The sequence below is a fragment of the Stigmatopora argus genome, chromosome 2 (assembly GCF_051989625.1).
Source record: "Stigmatopora argus isolate UIUO_Sarg chromosome 2, RoL_Sarg_1.0, whole genome shotgun sequence".
Lineage (NCBI taxonomy): Eukaryota > Metazoa > Chordata > Actinopteri > Syngnathiformes > Syngnathidae > Stigmatopora > Stigmatopora argus.
The window spans coordinates 171,439-192,748 of NC_135388.1; the positions used below are offsets into that span (position 1 = coordinate 171,439).

The 21,310-nt window shown below is 51.1% G+C and overlaps 3 protein-coding genes and 1 pseudogene across 6 annotated transcripts; 3 read left to right on the forward strand and 1 right to left on the reverse strand.

Moving 5' to 3' along the window:
• Window positions 1-1,741: 1,741 nt before the first annotated feature.
• LOC144065774 (11-beta-hydroxysteroid dehydrogenase type 2-like) lies at window positions 1,742-5,643 on the forward strand. Its single transcript, XM_077588889.1, has 5 exons — window positions 1,742-2,135; window positions 3,193-3,405; window positions 3,889-4,074; window positions 4,181-4,318; window positions 4,398-5,643. Exons 1-5 carry the CDS (start codon window positions 1,955-1,957, stop codon window positions 4,793-4,795), a joined length of 1,116 nt encoding a protein of 371 aa, XP_077445015.1. The 5' UTR covers window positions 1,742-1,954; the 3' UTR covers window positions 4,796-5,643.
• A 250-nt stretch (window positions 5,644-5,893) lies between these two features.
• Window positions 5,894-10,491, forward strand: tollip (toll interacting protein). 3 transcript variants are annotated; one of them, XR_013305045.1, is made up of 8 exons: window positions 5,894-6,081; window positions 7,382-7,543; window positions 7,630-7,812; window positions 7,893-8,045; window positions 8,125-8,212; window positions 8,888-9,350; window positions 10,177-10,359; window positions 10,422-10,482. XR_013305045.1 is itself a non-coding variant. In XM_077620105.1 (6 exons), the coding sequence occupies exons 1-6, from the start codon at window positions 6,049-6,051 to the stop codon at window positions 9,082-9,084; spliced, it is 816 nt and encodes a 271-aa protein (XP_077476231.1). In that variant the 5' UTR covers window positions 5,894-6,048; the 3' UTR covers window positions 9,085-9,716. The 3 variants fall into 3 exon arrangements, 1 of the variants encoding a protein (XP_077476231.1); XR_013305044.1 differs by having other exon boundaries at window positions 10,177-10,491; XM_077620105.1 differs by lacking the exons at window positions 10,177-10,359; window positions 10,422-10,482 and having other exon boundaries at window positions 8,888-9,716.
• Window positions 10,492-10,616: 125 nt separating this feature from the next.
• LOC144092860 (uncharacterized) lies at window positions 10,617-21,246 on the reverse strand (annotated as a pseudogene). Its single transcript, XR_013306162.1, has 7 exons — window positions 20,311-21,246; window positions 18,576-19,683; window positions 16,259-17,569; window positions 14,894-15,248; window positions 14,302-14,773; window positions 12,192-12,431; window positions 10,617-11,653 (listed from the first exon to the last, which is right to left on the reverse strand). The product of XR_013306162.1 is annotated as an uncharacterized LOC144092860 (transcript).
• LOC144089264 (uncharacterized) lies at window positions 13,551-15,484 on the forward strand. Its single transcript, XM_077620104.1, has one exon. It carries the CDS (start codon window positions 14,088-14,090, stop codon window positions 15,201-15,203), a length of 1,116 nt encoding a protein of 371 aa, XP_077476230.1. The 5' UTR covers window positions 13,551-14,087; the 3' UTR covers window positions 15,204-15,484.
• Window positions 21,247-21,310: the final 64 nt, after the last annotated feature.

Below are 21,310 nucleotides of genomic sequence, written 5' to 3' on the forward strand. Positions count from 1 at the left end.
TCTAAAATATATAAAAGCGAAAGGCAGGTGCAAGGAAGAGGCAAGCCATTTCATTTGAAATGAGTGGCAATATTAATGAAGCTTGATGCGCGTGAGAAAGTGGTGAGCGTTGCACGTGAATACAACTTGAATGGTTGTTAATTCAGCCACGAGTACGAGCGCCGGTACGAGCGCCAGGTTGAGCGGACGGCGGCGTCCTTGTGAACGACCTCGTGCGGATCGCCCAAGAGGTTTTAGTACGCCGATAAAAAGGAGAGGAATTGAGCGTTCCGTCAACAACGGGAACATTCTGATCCCGAGCGTTCTGCCTTCACGCATTATCGTAAAACATGGCTTTATCGCCCAACCCCCCTCGCACCCCCCGATCGCTCGGCCTGCGTGCGAGCGCGTGAAACCTTATACAGCGCTGTTCTACCAGACATAACGCATACGCTGTCAAATAATCGTGTGTGTTCGCGGGGTGTTAGGCACCCCCCCCCCCCCCCCGGCCCCCGGTAACCCCCTCTCCTCCACGGCCCCCCACCGGTCCACACCGCCCTGACTGCGACCCTTCTATCTTTGCGTCAGCCACCAGTGTGTGGAAATATTTTGCGGGGAAAAAAAGAAAAATGCCCACTTGTATCCATTTCTTGTCCTTGACTTGAAAAAGAAGCACGGCCTCCTACATTACAACCGGGCCGGGGGGTGATTTTCCCGGGAAAAGAAGGCGATGAATGTCAATGGCATACCGGCAAACATTGCCCGAAAATGGGGTAAAATCCAGCCGAAAACAGCATTTATTGATTAAATACAAATACTGGAGCTTTTTAGACATCAGAACCAGAGTATCATTTCACCGGGAAAAAGACAACGATGAACGTCGATACGTCCATACGCGAAACGGCAAAAATTGCACAAAAATGGGGTAAAATCCACTTCCTAGCAGCATTTAGTGATTAAATTCAAACACTGGATCTTAAATACAAACACTGGAGCTTTTCAGATATCAGAAATTGGCCCACAATTGAAATATTATTTAGGAATAGGGTTAGGGTTAGCCATATTTTACTCAGCAAAAATCCTTTTGAACTGTACACAATATCCATCCTCCTTTCTTTCTTCCTTCTTTTCTATCACCATCGAAGCTAATGATGAAAGTCGAGCTTGTCCTGTCGTATTTCTGCCATAGTCCGTCTTGAAAATGGCTTTGAATCAACACAACAATATATCTGCTTGTGCAGGCCGCTCCAAATACAGTTTGGTAGCTCTGGCTAATCACTAGCCAATCATAGTTGGTGAAAGCGGTGACATATCCCTACGCCTGCGACAAGGCAATGACGTATCCATACGCCTGCGACAATGCATCGTGGTGTTACCAACTCGAAATCTGATTGGTTATTATAGTATTGATGGACAAAATATAATATATGATTCCGATATTTCTTAGGCCAGCAGAGAAGGCATTAAAGGCCCTGACGCCCCACCACTGCTAGATTGACTTTGACGGGAAGGGCGCCCCTCGCGCTTGTAGGGGCCGGCCACCAAAGGTGGGTAGGTCATGTGATTCGTGCTTCTCTTAACACCTCATTGAGCGCTTAGGGTCCAATGCAATTGACGTGGGAGGTTGGCAGCCCTCCCACTTGAAATTGATTGGATGCCAACGCGCAGTTCAACTCGCCCAAATTTGTGCGCGGCTTTACCGCGATAGGACGCCACACTTGGAGTACTTGTGGAGAAGTGAGTTTATTTTTCGGGGGTGGAGGGGGGGAGGGGCGAGGCGCCCTATAAAGACAGCGAGCGGAGCGTCTGATCGGCGTTCATTCGGCGAGGACAAGAAGGAAGGAAGGAAGGAAGGAAAGAAAGAAGGAAAGAAAGAAGGAAAGAGGACCAAAGACCACCAAAGACCAAGTTGCTCGCTCGCTCGCTCGCTCGCTCGCTCGTTCGATCAATCGTTCCGTCTGTCAGTTTGAACCAAATGGACGAGTGGTGGGCGCTGGTGTGCGGGGCGTCGGTGCTGGGGGTCGCTGCCGCCGCCCTCGTCGTCGCCGTCGCCGCCCCCGCCTGGCGGCTGCTGCTGCTCAAGACGTCGTCCTCGCGACGATCGACTCCCCACGAAAAGCTGCTGCCTGCCGGCGACAAGGTCGTCGTCATTACAGGTACAGCTCGAACGCCCGCCCGCCCGCCCGCCCGCCCGCCCGTCCGTCCATCCGTCCACTCGAACCTCCCCCAACTTTGGCTCCCAATCGCAACACACAACACACACTCAGTTGATACACGTGCGCTAATGACAATCCTCTCCGTGCGCATGCAAAGAGCATTTTCTTTTTCGAATTCTAAAGAATTTCAACCTCGTTTGTAAGATCCACGCCGTTGAACATGTATCGCGGTCAATGGCACCGACAGATTCCCCCCCCCCCCAAAAAAAAAATCGTACCGGTGAAAGGCAAGCGCCAAACTACCACGCCTAACCCGAACCCAAGCCAAGAAAAATAATCACGTCGTTATAGGACGAGGACGATCTGCTGTGATTGATTTTGTTTTAGTTTTTCGTTTTCATGCACTTTTTTTCTGAGGCTTCCAAAATACGACGACTCGGACGTCGCTGTCTTGACGTTGTCGAACGGCGAAAAACTTTTTGGGGAGAAAGCCACAACTTTCTTTCGTCACTTTGTTTCACGTCACCCACCTGGCAGAAAAACAAATAGAGCAAGTGCAGCTGCATTTGTCCCCAATTGAACTCTAGCCCGGCGACGTAAAGCGTGCATGTGCACGTGCGCGTGCGCCTTTATTGCCTCCTTTACGGCTTCAACTTTACACACCTGCGCGGACCCTTTAATTATTGACCAGTGGCAAAAGGTTCCTTGCGGGAATGTACACGAACACAAAGCCTCCAAGTCCCCTCCCCCTAGCGCAGTTAGGATCCATCCGCTGGTTTCAATTTGTCAACAAAGGCAGAAAGGACCTTCGATTGCCCCTAGCAAGATGGCCTGGGGCTGGCGGCCATCTTGGCGGGGGCAAGGTTTTCCCGGCAAAGTGGACGCTCTGCCGTGGCCATCCCATCCTCATTTCTCGAGCCGTTTTGAGGAGATGGTTCGCTCCGTCGGGCCAAATTCATGGCCCGCCTCCACTTTGCGCGGGAAGTCGTGGCACGGCGCGTGCTAGTTAAACGTGCTAGTTAAAAGTGACCATGCTCAATGCCCCCGCTTCCGGCAGGCTGCGACTCGGGCTTCGGAAAGGCCACGGCGCGGCGCCTGGACTCGCTGGGCTTCCGCGTCTTCGCCACCGTCCTGGACGCCGACGGCGAGGGCGCCCGAGAGCTGCGGGGGACGTGCTCGGAGCGACTGGCGCTGGTGCAGCTGGACATCACGCAGCCGGCGCAGGTGCAGGGGGCGCTGGAACGGGTCGCGGCGGAGCTGGGCTCCCGAGGTACGTGGTAATCCTCCGCTTGCTTCCTTCCTTCCTTCCTTCCTTCCTTCCTTCCTTCGTTTTGGTGGGCGGCCAATCGCGGGGCGCCAGGAGACCAATGTCCAGCCAATTGAGATCCTCTATTTCCTTCCAACTATTTTTGGATGTCTGGAGCAATTTCCTTTGGGGCTTTCAGATCCTCCCTTGGGTGCCTTTGACTTTTGAACCCTTGCCATCATGAATAGGTGTCAATTTAAGCACGATTGGCCATCCTCCACCAGTGTTTATTACGTGTGAAATGGCCCCAAATGGGCAAAAGTCACCAGTAAATGCTCCAAATGAAACAAGATTGGAGGCCAGATTAAGCGCCAGCGAACCGAAATGAACAGCACGAGGAAAGATTGTCATCTTTTGGAACGGAATGTTCCAGGCGAAAAGAGGCAGAGTTCAAGAGCGTGACAAAATTTCCATCTGTGGATCTCACGGCCCGTTTGTGGCCTTCAGGTCTTTGGGCTCTGGTCAACAACGCCGGCGTGTGCATCAACTTCGGCGACGTCGAGCTGTCTCAGATGTCCAACTTCCGTGGCTGCATGGAGGTCAACTTCTTCGGAACGCTGGACGTCACCAAAGCCTTCCTGCCGCTGCTGCGACGGCACAAGGGGCGACTGGTCACCGTCTCCAGTCCGGCCGGTACGCTCGCCGCCGCCGCCGCCTCCGCCGAGAAGGGCGCTTGCTCTTAACTAGCTAGCCGCTCCGGGCGGTCCCGCCTCCTCACGCTGTTGTGTGCCGTTTCCAGGCGACCACCCCTTCCCGTGCTTGGCGGCGTACGGCGCCTCCAAAGCCGCGCTCAACCTGTTCACGGACACGCTGAGACAGGAGCTGGTGCCGTGGGGGGTGCACGTCTCCACCATACTGCCAGCCTCCTACAAGACGGGTAAGCCCCGCCTCCGACGGGCCGGTCCCAACGGGATAAAGGGCGGCGCGCTAACCCCCGCCCCGCCCCCGGCCGACAGGTCGGTGCTCCGACGCGGCCTACTGGGAGGCGCGCCACCGGGATCTTCTGGCTTCCCTCCCCCCGCAGCTCCTGGATGACTTTGGCGCGGACTACGTGGGCGAGACCAAGGAACTGTTCCAGCGCTTCGCCCGCTGCGCCGACCCGGACCTGGGCCCCGTGGTGGACGCCATGGAGCGGGCCCTGCTGGAGCCCAGGCCGCGGGCGCGCTACTTTGCCGGGCCCGGCGTGGCCCTCATGTACCTGGTGGGCGCTTACTTTCCGGCCGCCCTCCGGAAGCGATTCCTGCAGAGTCTCTTTGTCAAGAAGAAGTTGGCGCCACGGGCGCTGCGGGAGGGAGGCACGGCCCGCCACGACGACAACAACAACCGCGATAAGCGGGCGGGCCAACCGGAGTAGAGTCGCCGGCGGGGAGCCGGACACGTTGGCGCCAAAGAGACCCGAGCCACGGCACCGACGCGGGCGGGTCCCACCTTTGCCCCGTCTCGCTCCCCTAGTATTGGTCGGTGACAATTTTCGGCGGACTTCCCGGCCGACACCAACGTATTCACCTGCTGCTTTTCACCTGAAAAAAGATATCCCGCGACTTTGATCCCGATCCCGTCATTTGGGCTCGGGTGAGCTTCCACGCCGCGCCAAGGCGCTTCTGACCTTTTGACTTTGATGCTGGGCACGGCTAGGCTTCTTTTGCCCTATGAAATCCTTGTATGAAATGAAATTCAAATCAAATCACATACTTGCAAGCAGCAATTGTCTCCCATCCAGCACAACCAAAAAAAGACAATCACATCGGAAGGATGGGAAAACTAAATGAACATTAAAAGCACGTTGACTTGCAAATGGACACGAGACCAAGCTGAGTGTCAGGTGACCTGAGAAGCTCATGGCACGATGACAGTTCCTACACTCCAATCTACGTTTGTGCAAGTGGCCAGCTATTAGCGAATCCTGAGACCGCTTGATTCTGTTTTGCTCCGAAAGCCATCCTATAAGTGTACAGCAAATTATTATTATTATTTCGGAGGTGGGTTTGTCAAGCCATCGGTTTTCATTTTCACTATTAGTCCGAACAAATGGGCGAAGAAGATTTGGAGCACCTTCACTAATGCACATCAACGCCCACCAGGGGGCGACAAGATGCTGGCCAAGTTATGGCGAAAAAGAAGTTTGTTGACAGCAAATCCTGAAAGTATTTTCTTTTTGCACTTCTGTTTAATAAAGTGAAATGAAAAAAAACAAGCAACAAATGAATGTATAATCCGTTTCTTATTTTAAAACACGCAGAACATTTTCCCAATACAGAACTACCATACATGAAAAGAACTGAATATAATATTTGACCTCTCTATATTTATAATCCGTTTCTATTTTAAAACACCCATAACATTTTCTCAATACAGAAATACCATACATGAAAAAGAAGTGAATATAATATTTGACCACTATTTTCCGAAACGGGAACATCGTCATTGACGTCACGTAATTGTTTGCCTACGGACGGTTGATGGTGGCACACTTCCGGTTTAGGCGTTATTCCAGGAAGTCAAGAAAGCTTTTAGGATCTTTTTTTTCCTTCCCAATGTTTTCAATCATTTCTTTTGGAAAACATTGATCAAGCGTCAGTTTCGACTCGTCGAGGGAGGGACAACAACATGACGAGCACCATCAGCACGCAGCGGGGAGAAGTATTTGTCATTTTCTTTTCCAAAGTTTCAAACGAGAAAAAAAAGGTCATGTGCGACTTTCGTCCCGATATGACGTTCAACCTGGCTACGTGGTTATTATTTGAACGCTTTTTGCGGGCTCGGGCTAATGACTGGATTGTGCGCGTTTAGCCGGCTAGCTGCTCCATTTCAAGAGACTCCCCTAAAAACAAACAAACCCAAAAAATATGGTGGTTTTATCCAGAGAGACGCACAAATGATTTTATTTATGACATTGCTATCCAACCTGTGGCCCAGGGTTCAGTATTACGCGACCCCGACTTGAACCAGCAGCTCGTTGCACAACGAACGGGCAACTCGCAATTAATCTCAGTTTGGTTTATTTAATGAAAGTACAATACATACGAATCAACCAGTGGCGGTCCGTGCATTTTCTTGTAGCGCCTTCAACGGGTAAAATCCACTTCCTAGCAGCATTTAATGATTAAATACAAATACTGGAGCTTTTCAGACATTACAACCAGGCCGGGGGGTGATTTTCCTGGGAAAAGACAGCGATGGCCGTCAGTGGCGAAACGGCAAAAATTGCACTAAAATGGGATAAAATCCACTACAATATCCATCCATCCTCCTTTCTTTCTTCCTTCTTTTCCATCGTCATCGAAGCTAATGCTGAAAGTCAAGCCTGTCCTGTCGTATTTCTGGCATAGTCCGTCTTGAAAATGGCTTTAAATCAACACAACAATATATTTGCTTGTGCAGCTTGCAATCATAGTTGGTGAAAGCGATGACGTATCCCTACGCCTGCGACAAGGCAATGTGGTGTTGCCAACTCGAAATCTGATTGGTTAAAGCAACAGTCTTATTGACGCTTGTTTAATGCAGCAGAGCCTGCAGAACTGATTGTGGCAATGAAAGGAAGATAACAGACAATTTGGAATTATTTCATAAGTATTGATGGACAAAATACAACATATGATTCAGATATTTCTTAGGCCGGCAGAGCAGGCCTTGAAGGCCCTGACAGCCCGCCACTGGAATCAAAATATATAAGATTATAGCCGAGGTGCCCGAGGGCTAATTTCCATCTTTCGTTGCTCGTGCAGGTTGATGTTAAATAGGCAAGATAAAGGTAATAGTAGGGACGGAGTGGCAAAAACAAGACTAGAAAAGACTAGAAAACAGCAACGATGAGAAGACACACAGTACAGACATTCTGAATCACATGATGACTCGACTGGCGGCCTGGATTTTTCTTTGGCCTCATGACTCGTCTCCTCAATGACATCACGCAATTGTTTTTCCCACCGCCTTCCGCCAGGTGTACGTGGGCGAGCTCCCCGTGGACTTTTTGCGCATCACGGCGAGCCAGCGGCAGCATCAGGTCCAGTCGGACGCGCAGGCGGCGCGCCAGCTGCAGTACGGCGGTGCCGGCGGAGGCGGCATCGGAACCGTGGGCCGCCTCAGCATCACCGTGGTGCAGGTGAGGGGTCCACCGCGGCCGGGCCGACGAAGCGCCGCGGCGTTCCGCGGCATTCCCTCCAATCGACGGGCGTCGTCATTGACCAGGCCAAGCTGGCCAAGAACTACGGCATGACCCGCATGGACCCGTACGTGCGCGTGCGTATGGGCTACGCCGTCTACGAGACGCCGACGGCGCACAACGGCGCCAAGAACCCGCGCTGGAACAAAGTCATCCAGTGCACGCTGCCGCCCGCCGTGGACTCCTTCTACCTGGAGATCTTTGACGAGGTCCGGACCGCCGCACCCTCGAATGCAGCACGCGTGGCCCAACCGGGGGGGTGACCTTTTTGTCTGTCCTACCGTCTCAGCGGGCGTTCTCCATGGACGACCGCATCGCCTGGACGCACGTGCGAATCCCCGAGGCCGTGCGGGAGGGCGGCACGACCGACGAGTGGCTGACGCTGAGCGGCCGGCAGGGCGACGACAAGGAAGGCATGATCAACCTGGTCATGTCCTTCTCGGTGAGTCCCGCCGGCCGGCCGGGAGGAAGCCCGTGGTGGTCCACGTGCCCACGTGGTTTTTCCCGTCCGTCCTTTGCAGTCCTTCCCGGCGGCGGCGACCGTGACGCAGCCGGTGGTCCTGATGCCCTCGGTGTACCAGCAGGGTGTCGGCTACGTGCCCATCGCAGGTTAGCGCCCGGCTCTCTCCGCCGTGAAACCGAATGAGCTGGCCATTATGGTCTAAATTGGATAACTATTGACGAGGACGTCGAGGCCAGTGGGTAGCGCGGCTACGAGTGGGCTCCGTCTGCAGGCCGCAACGCGCAATGCAGGAACACGGCGAGAAAGATGGTACTCGGTCGTTTGGTCGCCCGGAGGGTTATTGATAATTACCATTTAAATCGTTGCTCAAATTCCCTGAATACAAACTGCGAATTATTATTTAGTCATACTTAATGCCCTATTAATTATTAGGCTAAAGAAAAGCTCCAAATTTCCCGGACTTTTATTGTTTTTTGTTGGAGAACTTGTTAAGACCCTTGACGGACTGATGTAGCTTCTTAAAGGGACAGCGCACGTACATACAAACTCTTATACGACACTCACACGTCGGCTCAGTGAAACTGCTCATGGCCATTGTTGGCTTTTATTCATGCGTATACCATGTTGTTTTACCTTGTTTTGTTGCCGGTCTTTTCCTTGTTTTGTTGCCGGTCTTTTGGCCGCCCGTTGTTTGGGTCCGGGCGACTAAAAGACCGGCGACCAAACGACCGCACACGGAGAAAGATAGACGTGAAAAAGATCATGGCTGTTAAGTGTTGATCCAAATAACAATTGGGATGCATTTTTTTGTCTTTTTTTAGGGGTCCCGCCCATTTACAACCAGGGCGGGGGAGTCCCGGCTCCGGTCCCGGCCCCGTGCTCGGAGGATGACCTGAAGGCCCTCCAGGACATGTTCCCCAACCTGGACCCGGAGGTGGTGCGCACGGTGCTGGAGGCGCAGCAGGGAGACAAAGACGCCGCCATCAACTCGCTGCTCCAGATGGCCGAGGAGCTCTGAAGGCCGGACGAGACGCCTGGCGTCCTGGCGTCCCGCTCTCGGTCTCGGGTCTCCTCCTACTCCTCCTCTTCCCGCCGCTCGCTCAACCAAATGTTTCCCCTCAGCGTCGAGTAGCGTGCGTGAAACCAAGTCCTTTGTTGCCGTTTGACCATCGCCGCCCGATCTGCGCCAAAAGAGTGGGCGGGGCTCCCAATCCCCGTGAAGCCGGAAGGGGTGGCGACGGAGCGACGTTGGCCGTCAATGCGGAGAACGCTCAAACCCCTAAGGTTAGCCGACTCGTGGTAAATCGTCTGCATCCACTTTCTTTTCCTTGTTAAAAGTTCAATCAAATTGAATGAACTACGTGATACAAAAAAAAAGAAAAGAGGGCAAAATATTTTTCCCTCCCTTCTTTAAATGAAAGATACGTTGAAAATTGTAATACAAATTCAAAGAGAGCGCCAACATTTAACTCTTAGAATATCGTTGTCAACGCTAGACGTCCAATCATCATTTTGCTGTGAATTTGTCACTAGCATTGCTGTCACGAGTTTTATGGACAAATGAAAATGCAACAAATGCCTGCTTTAAGTGCAAGATATACAATATATATTGTATCAATGTGTACATGAAATAAAATAGTAAAAAAACAAGTCTTTCTATTCCCTTTCTTTAATTTTAGGACTAAAATAGACATAGCTTATAGCATTAGAAATATTGAACTCATTTGTCTGCCATTGATGTCACTGGCAGTCAAATAGAGTACTATGAAATAAAAATTAAAACAAAGTTCCAGAAAATTGGTGGTCCTAATGGCATTGACTTATTGAATTGTCCATATATAGTAAATAAAATTGGCACTCCGTACTTGACTTTTCCCATTTACGTAGTTATTCCATCGACAGCAATAAATAGGGAACATCCATATCGCAAATAAGAATCACGTGATGGCAAAATTGTGCCCAAATTCAGATAAGGGCCCAAAAAGGTCCCTTTTGGGCCCCGATTAGTTTGGCCGCAAATAGGCGGCTTCAGTCGGCGTGTTTGCTCAGCCCAGCAACGACCTTCGGACGCGTGTGGCCTCTGAAGGTTTTCTCTCCCCCGTGTTTGCAGGTACGAATGTTCAGGTTCCCCTTCGGCGCAAAGCTTTCGCCGCAAAAGGAAAAGTTTCTCGCCGGTGTGCGTTCGGGTGTGCCTAAAGGGTGCGAGCAGGGAAAAGGTTTTTCCCTCCGCCAGCGTCCTCGCCGATCAACCGATATTTCCCTTCTGGGAAAACTTCTCCACACGCGGAGCAAGGTTAGGGCTTCTCCCTGGTGTGCATGCAAGGGTGCTTGGCCAGATTCCCCTTCTCCCCACAGGGAGCAGGCGAAGGGTTTCTCCCAGGCGTGCATCCATGCGTGGATCGTCAGCGTGCTCTTGAGTGAGAGACCCCCGAGCGGACGAAGGCAACAACAACGCTAACCGCAGTAGACGGCTGACTCACTTGGAGAGAGATCATTCAGTCGGTGCCAGCTTTTCCCAGTCCGAATAGATCTGACGTTAAAAAAAAGGCATCACGGGATTTAGGTCTTTTATTTAGCATCTTCTAGTCTCGCTAGGGTTACAAAGTGTGGAATAAAGATGGAATGGGACTACATTTACGTGTCATGAAGCCAAAATGGTTCCATTTCCCGTGAGAGTTAAGCGTCAGAATGGGTTAGCGCGCTGCTGCCCTCTCCGGCGCACGCGTGTTCGTCCAGTTGCTCCTTCAGCGCGAATTTGCTCCCACAAGCGTGGCAGCTAAAGGCCTCCTCGTCGTCGATGGCGGCGGCGGTGGCGGGGTGACCGTCGTGCGTCCGTAGGTGCGTGTGGAGCGTTCCCTTGTCGGAAAAGGTCTCGCCGCAAACGTCGCAGGAGAAGGGCTTCTTCTCGCCCGTGTGTACGCGGGTGTGTCCCACCAAATGGCTCCTCTGAGCGAAGCCTTCGCCGCAAAAGGAGCACTTAAAGGGTCTCTGGGCGGCGTGCGTGCGCATGTGCTGGATGAGGGCCGGGCGCACGCTGAAGCCGGCGTCGCACTCGCTGCACTTGAAGGGTTTCTCGCCCGTGTGCTTGCGGGTGTGTCGCATCAAATTGCCCTTGAGGGAGAAGCGTTTGCCGCAGAAGGAGCACGTGAAGGGCTTCTCGCCCGTGTGCGTCCTCATGTGGTAAACCAGGTGCGCCTTGCGGATGAAGCGCTTGGGACACACGGTGCAGCTGAAAGGTTTTTCTCCCGAGTGGATCATCATGTGGCGCTGCAAGTCGGACATCTTGAAAAAGGCCGAGTCGCACAGGGAACACTTGAAGTGCTTGGCGTCGAAGCGGACGTGGTCGCCGCGGTAGCCCGAGGGACGGCTCTGGCCGGCAGACCGCGGGGCCTCGTCTTGGCGCCGGCCCGCCGCCACCGCCGTTCCCGCCGCCATGGGGGACGGCTCCTCGTCGCCGTCGGCTTCCTCGTCCTCCTCTTCCAGCGGGACGCTCCACTCCGGCTGGTCTCGGCTGGGCCGGGCCTCGTCCGGGTCCTCCCCGCCGCTCCACTCCTGCCGCTCGGAGGCGGCGTCCTCTTGACCGGCGTCTGCGACAACACCGCAAATATTTTGAAACAAAGTCAAGAAGGAGAACTTTGGACATTGTTTTTTTTTTTTTATTAACCCTTACAGGTCAGCCATTTTAGTCACTGGCACTAAAACGTGAAACGCATTCACGTTCAGTGCTCCCAGTTCAAATGAAATGGACATCCATTCTTGCCAATAGCATGCAATACTACCAAAAACTTTAGACTGCTACTTGCGGACAGTAGCCAGTGTGTCTTTCTGTTTTGAATCAGTTTTTTTTTATTTTTCATTCATTTAGGTTTTTTTTTAAATTAACATTGTCATAATGTATACATTTATTTATTGGATTGGATAACTTTGGATAACTTTATTCATCCAGTATTCGGGAAATTTCGTTGTCACAGTATCAAGAGGGTGAGGATGCAGGAATAGGAAAAGGCGTTAGGGTTAAACGTTTGCAGTTTCAGTCTCTCCTCGCCCATATGGCTCGAACGTGTATTGCCGTCAACGGCAGCAAAGCGTTAAGACCCGCGTGTCATTTGGAGCTTGCCAACCAACCTGCTGTGCTGGAATCCATGAGAGCGTCCAGCAGTTGCCGCTGTCGCAGATTTTCCTCTTTTGTTCGAGAAAGTTCGTCCTCGTACTCCGTTATGGTTCTCTCCAACACCTCAAAGATTTCCTCCACGGCCGCACTCAGCCGCTGGTTCACCAGAGCCCTCAACATTTTCACTTTGCACATTTTCCACAATGGTAAAAGGACGAAAACTAAGCAGAAAGGGAAGGAAACCACCGCACGTACTCACGGCTACTGCGCGCTTAGCATGCGCCGCTAAAGTCTTTGTTTGCAGCTAAAGGCTAGCTAGTGGGAGTTCCTTCAAAAGTGCCTCCGAAGAACGGAAGCACACTTAAGTCCGTTTTTAGGAAGCACCCGGACGGGGATGTCAAAGCAAAAGCCCGAGGGGCAAAAGTTCGAAAGGTCCGAACAAGTGAGGGGAAAAAGAGAGGCGAGTTTCTCAGCCAAGTTAGCTCGGCGGCGTGTAGCTAATCGAGGACTTCTTCGACGGCTTGGCTTCTTCTTCCTCGTCAATTTGGAAACGATTGTATGCTACCTCGCAGTGGTCAGTTGGTGTTACAGCTCGTTCGTTGACTAGAAGACCAGCAGCAAAAAAAGTTAAATACACAATTAAAGGTATTGTTTAATATGTTGCGTACAAAAAACATTCACCAATTTTACAATTAAAAATTCATTTTTTTAATAGTTTTTTAAAATGACGTTTTTTAATGAAAAGAAAACTCAGGTATTTTGCCCCCATTCACGGCCATTGGCAGACAATACATTTCAACGGGGATGTTTGGCATTGAGTGACATCATTAGTATTCGGAAAAAAAACAATACGTTGACGTTATTAAGGGCAAACTCCAAAACAGTGGGCCCTTACGCATGCGCAGTAATACTTGTAAGAAGGCGCTTTCAGCGTGTTGCGCATGCGTGAAACACACCGACCACCATCTTGTCTCCACGCGACAGCCTCTCTCATAAGCTTTTAGCTTGTTGGCCGCTAGTCAAGACACTTTGATGCCATTTTCACCTTGGCGAGATGTTTAGAGTGCACATGGATTTTTTTTTAGCACACAAGACAGAAGGGAATGTAAGCTTTTACGTCTTTTCACGTTTATAAAAAAAATAAAACATACAGCACAACTTTGATTACTTTTTAAATATTTATTGTCTATATTGTAAAAAAAGGTATAGCCAATGTTATTAAGAAACGACGTGCCGATACTGTGCAATACGTATTTAAGAGAAGGTCAGCTTGCGAACTTGGTTTTGGCCCGTCGTTGTGTCGTCCAGCGCGTGAAGGTCCAGAGACCACAAGGGGGCGCTAACGTGACGAGCGCCCCCGTGAAAGCAGACGAAAAAGACACATACGCCTGCCTCCCAGTTATTGTTAGCGCAATTATCTTGACGCTCCGTCGACATCACACGCACTCTACACTATTCTGCAGCCTCGGGACGTCCACCGGTAGTCAAAATGGTTTAGTTCCGAAGAAAAACGTGCATCGACGCGTCTCAAGCTAACTTAGCTTAGCCCGTATCGAACAAAGACACGCCGAGCTCCAAGCGGAGCTGAAATGCGGACGACGAGGACGCCCAAAAGCGCGGACCAGCTGGAGAAGGAGCGACCCCAAGTTTGCAAAGGGCAGCAGCATCCAGCTGGACTTCGCTAGCTTCCTGAATCCAGAATGTGGCGTCCGATCAGCCTCCTGCTTGGAATCTAGCAGACGTCCAATCCGTCCGACCGGAATACGTGGCAGCGAATGACGAACGCCTTCTCTCTCACTTGAAATGGATTGGACGTCTCGTGTCGTCAACGGCACTTGGAGATCGGCCTTCACAACCCGGCCTTGTAAAGCCACCCCGCCAATTGCGCTCAAGGATCATCCTGTGCAGAAATGAGTGAGGAATCTCTGAAGAATGTTCCCTGCGTTAAAGAAGAAGAGCCAGAGACGGTCCCCCGCGTGGAAGGGCCAGAACTGCCGCACTTCAAAGAAGAGGAGCCGGGAGGCATTAAAGAAGAAGAGCAGGAGGATCAAATCGACAACTTTCCATTGGTTGTCATTGTGAAGAAGGAGGAAGGGGACCCCGGAGGGTCCGAATGCCACGGGCTCTCGGAAGACGGGGGCGAGGGATCCGGCCCCGACGACGAGGGCTCCTGGCGCCCTGACGACGAAGGCTCCTCCCATCCCGGCGACGGCTCCTCACGCTCTTCTCGGGGCGAGGACCGTCGCGTGAAATGCTCCCAGTGCGACAAGAGTTTTGCCAACGGGGCATCGTTGCGAAGGCACGGCAAAACCCACGGCGGAGAGAAGCGCTTCGCCTGCTCGCTTTGCCACAAAAGATTTTTGAGGAAGGAAAATTTGAAGAGGCACGACAGGACGCACGGCAGCGAGCGACCGTTCGCCTGCTCCGTTTGCGGCCACGGCTTCTCCTCCAAGGCGCATCTGACCAACCACGGCAGGTTGCACAGCGGAGAGAAACCCTTCGTCTGCTCCGTCTGCGGCAAAGGCTTCCCGCTGAAGCAGTATTTGACGCGGCACGCCCGAAAACACACGGGAGAAAAGCCCTTCGTGTGCTCCGTCTGCGGCAAAGGCTACTGCGAGAAGGTCAACTTGACCAACCACGTGCGAAAGCACACCGGGGAAAAACCTTTCGTCTGCCCCGTCTGCGGCAAGCGCTACCCCGATAAGCGCTTTCTAACGTTGCACGCCAGGACGCACAGCGGAGAGAAACCCTTCGCCTGCGCGTCCTGCGGGAAAAGCTTTGCCCAGAAGACGCTTTTGAAAGTGCACGTGCAAACGCACAGCGGGGAAAAGCCCTTTGCCTGCTCTCGTTGTGAGAAAAAATTCTCCCGGAAGGAGGATTTGAAAAGGCACACGAGGACGCACACCAGGGACGTCTCCTTCCCGTGCTCGCTTTGCGCTCGAAGCTTCACGCGCAAGGAACACTTGCGAAGGCACGCCAAAAGCCACGCCGGCCGGGAACCGTCCGGTTGCAGCGTGTCCGAGTGACGCTGGATTCGCTTCAATTCGCTCCCGGGTGGGGTCCGGGTTAGGCTGAGGGGGCATTTCCCGTTCACTTTCTGTTGATTTGCTGTGATTTGGTAAACTTGTGCCATATCCCTTTCCAAATGAACCAACCTACCTAAACCCGAGTCAGTTGCTATCGCTTCCGGTACATTTGGAATCGATTCCTGTTGATCACGGGTCACATCTTGGTAGCCCTATCGAATTGGATGAATTTAGAGCAACGTGATTTCTTTCGCTCCTAAAATAAATAACGTGTCATGTGATTCTGTTTGAAAAATGATATATGAATGATTTTTTTTTGTGTTAGGCTGGAACATGTTTTCTGCTCCAGTCATTTGATTGTCTAAGAAGTATAAGTCCGACGAGCACCACACACGGTGGCGACCATCTCATCGCAAAGCCACGCCGCGGCTTCCTTTTGACGTCAGTCGGTCATCCGCCCTCCTCGCCCCGGTCTTCACGCTCTTCACTTTTCGGAAGGACGGCCAGGCGGCTAGAGTGGTTGAACGTCGGAGTGGGCGTGGCTTCAAAATAAGGTTCCACGGCTCATCCCCAAAAATACTTGAGTGGTGAGTAAATGCAAATAATGTCTTTTATTTTTCTTAAATTGTTATATTTTATTTTTGCTCAGCACATCATTGAGACGGCGCTTCCTGTTGGTTTGGGGCTTTTCCACTTCACTTCCTCTTGCTTTGAGCGAGGCTTAGGGTCAGCACTGAGGAGGGAGGATAAGCGGCATGAAAGATGAATGAATAACATATAGCAGTCTCAAGGGATAAAAACATTCACAAGTGAGTATTAATAGATCATGAGATATATTTACATTTTAGAAAAAGAATGTAAGCAACCGTTCCGGCTCTTTTCACAATAGATAGTTACGGTTAACACATTCAAGTATAAAATGATTTGTGGCGAAAAGCCGCCATAGCTGTTGTACAATTTTCAACAAACGAGTAACAACAATTTCCCACCAAATGAGTAAAAAGGTATTCTAGGGAGGCGCAACAATATCGCGCCACTCCGCTACACCCTTCTACCCGGTGTGTTTTTTCATGTGCATCGTTAAGCATCTCTTCTGGGTGAACCTTCTGCCGCAAAGGCGGCAGGAAAAAGATTTCTCCCCGGTGTGCGTCCTGGTGTGCGCCGTCAAGTTTTTCTTCTGGGTGAATCTCTTTCCACAAAGCGAGCAAGGAAAAGGTTTCTCCCCGGTGTGCGTTCGGACGTGCAACCTCAGAGAATGCTTTTGGGAGAATCTCTGATGGCAAAGCGTGCAGGCGAACGGTTTCTCCCCGCTGTGAGTTCTTTCGTGCGCCGTCAAATTCCCCTTCTGAACGAAACCTCTGCCACACATGGAGCAGACAAAAGGTTTTTCTCCAGTGTGTGTCCTGACGTGCGTATTTAACTCGTCCTTCCTGGAGAATTTTTTCGCACACGCCGAGCATGCGAAAGGTTTCTGCCCGGTGTGGGTGAGCGTGTGCTTGCTTAAATTTCCCTTCTCCGAGAATCCCTGTCCACAAACGGAGCAGATGAAAGGTTTCTCGCCGGTGTGCGTACGCTGATGCGTCGCCAAGTGCCTCTTTTCGGCGTACCGCCGACCGCAAAGCGTGCAGGCGAAAGGCTTGTCTCCGGTGTGAGTCGTGGTCGTGTGATTCCTCAAATGTCCCTTCTGAGTGAACTTGCGACCGCAAACGACGCAGGCGAAAGGTTTCTCGCCCGTATGCGTCCTCGCGTGTATGTTCAAATCCCCCTTTCGGGTGAACCGTTTGCCGCAAACGGAACAGGGAAAGGGTTTCTCTCCCGTGTGCGTCCGCGTGTGATTGTTTAAGTCGCCCCTCTCGATGAATCTCTTGCCGCAAAACACGCAGGCAAAAGGTTTCTCCCCGTCGTGCGTCTTGACGTGTCTCGTCAATTTCCCCTTGGTGTAGTATCGTTTGTCGCAAAGCGCGCAGGCAAAATGTCTTCCACCCGCGCTGTCTCTCGCCTCCTTTTCCAGCGAGGCGCTCGTTTCGTCGAGGCCAAATTCGCGGCGAGAGCTTTCGTCATCGAGGTCGGAAGAGAGCGATGACCTTAGGTCTAGGTCGTCGCTCTCCGAGAGCGGAGCCAGGAGGCCGTCCGGGTGTTGACGTGAGCTGGAAGGCTCCGCTCCGTCCCTCCGACTTTGGTCTTCCTGTTGTTGGGGCCTCGGGCTGGAGGCACTTGATGGGAACCCGCTGATTTCACCCTCCACCTCTTCTTTTTTAATGAAGGGCAGGTCCTGTTCCTCCTCCTCCTCCGCCTCCATTTTAATGTGGAGGAGCTCGGCTTCGCCGTCTCGCGTGACGTCTGCAAGACACAGCACGACAAAATCACTTCACGTCAATCAGTTTTCACACACCACATTTGTTGACGTCCTCTTTTTTCAGCACGTTGCTAAGTTGACGCAATTTGTCCGATTCTCACCGTTCCAACTTTGGAACATTCCAAAACTTCTCGTGATGCAGGCTCTCTATCTCCTTTTGCAACATTGTAAACAATCGAGTGGCCATCTTAACTCCCCGCCATTGGCAACGATAGACGTCCACTAGGGTTAAAACTGGGAGGACTGGCTTCGGATGCTCATGTTTGAGTGCCATTGACGGACCTCCCAGTTAAGACGGATGGACGTCCATAAACCTTTTCAAACTTTGACCAACCTGATTGGTTTTGGAGCTTCTTCCAAACACCGTCCACTTTTTGTCCTCCATTCGGGTAGATTTCTTGCTCGTAGTCCTTTTTAACGTTTTTAGCATAAGCGTGTCTCATGGCTAACGGACTAAGCTAAGTGAGCCGAGAATCTTCACCATAAACAAAAGTTTCACCAAACATAAGCTTTGACAAACGTTTACATAAATGATCGCTCAACTCGCTACTTAATCGGGAAGAATGATTTGTAGAGCGATTTAGACGAAGGAAACACGGAAAATAGCGTAGCTAAGGAGAGTGCTTTTGTGTTCCGATCTTGTCGGGGGCCTTCGTGTCACGGGATTCGCGCGCTATGATTGGCTGAGGGCTCATGCGCTCGCGTTAAGGTGCCTGATCAAAACTACAAGGCTCTTGCGCAAGTGCCTGATCAAGAAGAAATATAGGCTGACTAAATATTTACCAAAAAACCAAAAACTCGTTGTGGAATAAATGGGCGAAAAAAAAGCCAAGACTCGCTTGCAAGACTTTTATGTACACACACCAAAATGATACAATGATATCTCCATCTCTCAATCTCTTGCCTGATAAACTGTATGCATTTTTTCTTCAAACATTGTTTAACATAAAACACCTGAAAGTAGATTTTTATTTTAAATATATCATTATACTTGCGGCCAGAGATCGCAATTTTACCTAAAAGTGCTCAGTTGTCACGTGTGTATCCTCATGTGCCTTTTTAAAATGACTTTCCGAGTGAATCTTTTCCCACAGTCGGAGCAGGCAAAAGGTTTTTCTCCGGTGTGTGTCCGAATGTGAATTTTTAAACTTCCGCTCTGCGTAAAGGTTTTGCCGCAGGTGGGGCAGGCAAAAGGTTGTTCTCCCGTGTGTTTCCGTGTGTGTATTGTTAAATTTGACTTTAGCGAGAATCTCTCCCCGCAAATCAAGCAAGAAAAGGGTTTTTCCCCAGTGTGTTTCCTGGTGTGCCTCTTTAAAAGGACTCTACGGGTGAATCTTTTTCCACAAACCGAGCAGGGAAAAGGTTTTTCTCCAGTGTGCGTCCTCAGGTGAATATTGAGGCTTCCCCTCTGAGTGAAGGACTTGCCGCAAGTCGAGCAGGCAAAAGGCTTCTCGTCGGTGTGCGACCGCGAATGAGTGTTGAAATTGGATTTTTGGGCAAACTGTTTGCCACAGACGGAACAGGCGTAAGGCTTCTCGCCCGTGTGCGATCTGGAATGGGTCTTAATGGTGGATTCCCGAGAGAATCGCTTGCCGCAAACCGAGCAGACGAAAGGCTTCTCTCCGGTGTGTATTCGCGTGTGTCGATCCAAGCCGATCTTGACGGAGAACCTGCGATTGCAAAATGAGCAGGCGAAGGGTTTTTCTCCGGTGTGCGTCCTGGTGTGTCTCTCCAAATTTGCGTTCTGAGTGAATTGTTTGCCGCAAATGGAGCAGGGAAACGTTCTGTCGCCTGCGTTCCCGTTGGACGGTGGCTTGCCGAAAAAAGTTTTGTAGCGCCGAGAGGCTTTCCCTTGAAACGTCTTCTTCATTTGGGCACGTTGACGTCCGTCGTCCCCGTCGTCTCCGTCATCGTCATATTCGGAAGAGTGCGACGTTGTGTTGTCGCCGTCCGAGAGGCCGCCCGCTCGGGAGCCTCCGGCGTGCTCTCCTTTTTCATTCTTCACCACCGCGCCAGTCCATGGAAAGTGGCTCACGTGATCCTCGTGCTCTTCTTCTTTAATGCGGACGCTTTCTGGTTCCTCCTCCGCTTTAATACGAGGGCTCTCCGATTCTTTGCTCGCGTCTGCGGACGACAGGGCACAGAAGGTGGCTTGGTAAACACGTTTTGGCATTGACTTTCAACTGACCTGCCACAATTTGAATGGAGTGCCTTTGCTGCCATTTCATTACACAATGCCAGATGCACCAATTAGCACCGCAACCTAAAACAGCAGCAGCAAAATGGCGTAACATTTTGCTCAAACTTAAAGATGCCTAATTGTCTACTAATGTCAGGAGAGGCCTGTTTGTCCCTCCTGACGTGCCGTCAGAGAGCAGCTGCGGTCAATCTGCTGATTGCTTCCTGTTTTTGTATTTAAAGGTCAATGAGTCATAGTACCATTGTCGGATCGTTACTTCTGTTCCAGCATGCGCTCAGCATGCTGCCGTTTTGTTTCCAAGCCATTGTTGATTTATAGATCCCTGTTGATTTATTAAAGGATGTTGTTTGAAGCTAACTGTCTTGATTCACCTCCTGCTTTCTGCGGCTGGGTCCTAATATATTCCCGATCGCGCCACGACGACGCGGTGCGATCGTAACAACTAAAAGGCGTGACGAGTGATTTTGACTGCAGTACGTATATGAAATGAATCAATCCATTGTTGTCTCTGTGGCTGCTTTTGATGGTCTGTTTTGTTTTCACAAGCTTACGTGGGAGTTGCGAGACTGTCTCCTTGGCATCCTCCATCGCCTTCTTTGCCATTCACGGCGTCGCCCCGACGTCAGTGGGATCTCGTTACAGTGAATTCTGCAGACGACAAACACAAGTAAGTTTCTGTTCCTGGAGCCTCTCCCGGACAACTTTGGGGAGCTGGCGCGGGGCACCCAGAATTGCTTGCTAGCCAATCGCAGGGTATCAAAAGAAACCAAATCTATCTTTTATAAAGGACAATCACCGAAACAACGTCGCAGGAAGCTAACACTAAACTCGAGTTATCGAATGGGGACTCGGTATTGGCGGAACCTCAACAGCAGGTGAATCGGGTCCAAAGAGAAATGACCGGCGAATCAACGCAAGTCTGAAGATCCATGTGTCGATCATTGTTATAAGAGCAATAATAAGGTTAGCCCGAGGCTTGTATCGCAAATGGAATTGGGAGGATGTTCCCACTCCCTGGGAACAATGTTCAAAGTACTTGCAGTCACAAGATGCTCCATTTCAGTTGGGGCTTTGGCCATATTACACGCGGCTCACCTCTTTTAAGACAGCGCAAAACAAACAAACAAAGAGTTAGGCCACATCGCCGCCATTTTAAGCGCAGTTGCTGAAAGCACCGACAAAAAAAATCAACTAACTAGCTTCTTTACGAATATATTCCCAAATCCGACGTCGCCGCTCGTCCACCACTTTTTCTTCACGCGGATCATGCGTACGTGGCGTCTTTTTCCTAGCTGACAGGCTAAATTAAGCTAAGCTAGGCTAAACAGAAGGCTCGACGAGCTCCATTCCGGTCTGGCATGTCGCTACACGTTTGTGACTGCGCATGCGTGAATTTGGGTCATTTCCTTTCAGGCCACGACGGGCATACAGATATTTACATGATAAATTGAGGCTCGCCTGATACATAAGACACGCGTACGTGAGGACATTAAAAAAAACTTTATTTAAACACCAACGCGTAAAATGATTCGCCTGTCCGGCTCCCTGATT

Coding starts and splice junctions, on each gene's coding strand:
- LOC144065774 (XM_077588889.1), top strand. CDS start 1,955: ATGGACGAGTGGTGGGCGCTGGTGTGCGGGGCGTCGGTGCTGGGGGTC. Junction 3,406..3,888: donor GGCGGAGCTGGGCTCCCGAG/GTACGTGGTAAT, acceptor TGTGGCCTTCAG/GTCTTTGGGCTCTGGTCAAC. Junction 4,075..4,180: donor CACCGTCTCCAGTCCGGCCG/GTACGCTCGCCG, acceptor TGCCGTTTCCAG/GCGACCACCCCTTCCCGTGC.
- tollip (XM_077620105.1), top strand. CDS start 6,049: ATGACGAGCACCATCAGCACGCAGCGGGGAGAA. Junction 7,813..7,892: donor ACCTGGAGATCTTTGACGAG/GTCCGGACCGCC, acceptor CTACCGTCTCAG/CGGGCGTTCTCCATGGACGA. Junction 8,046..8,124: donor ACCTGGTCATGTCCTTCTCG/GTGAGTCCCGCC, acceptor CGTCCTTTGCAG/TCCTTCCCGGCGGCGGCGAC.
- LOC144089264 (XM_077620104.1), top strand. CDS start 14,088: ATGAGTGAGGAATCTCTGAAGAATGTTCCCTGCGTTAAAGAAGAAGAG.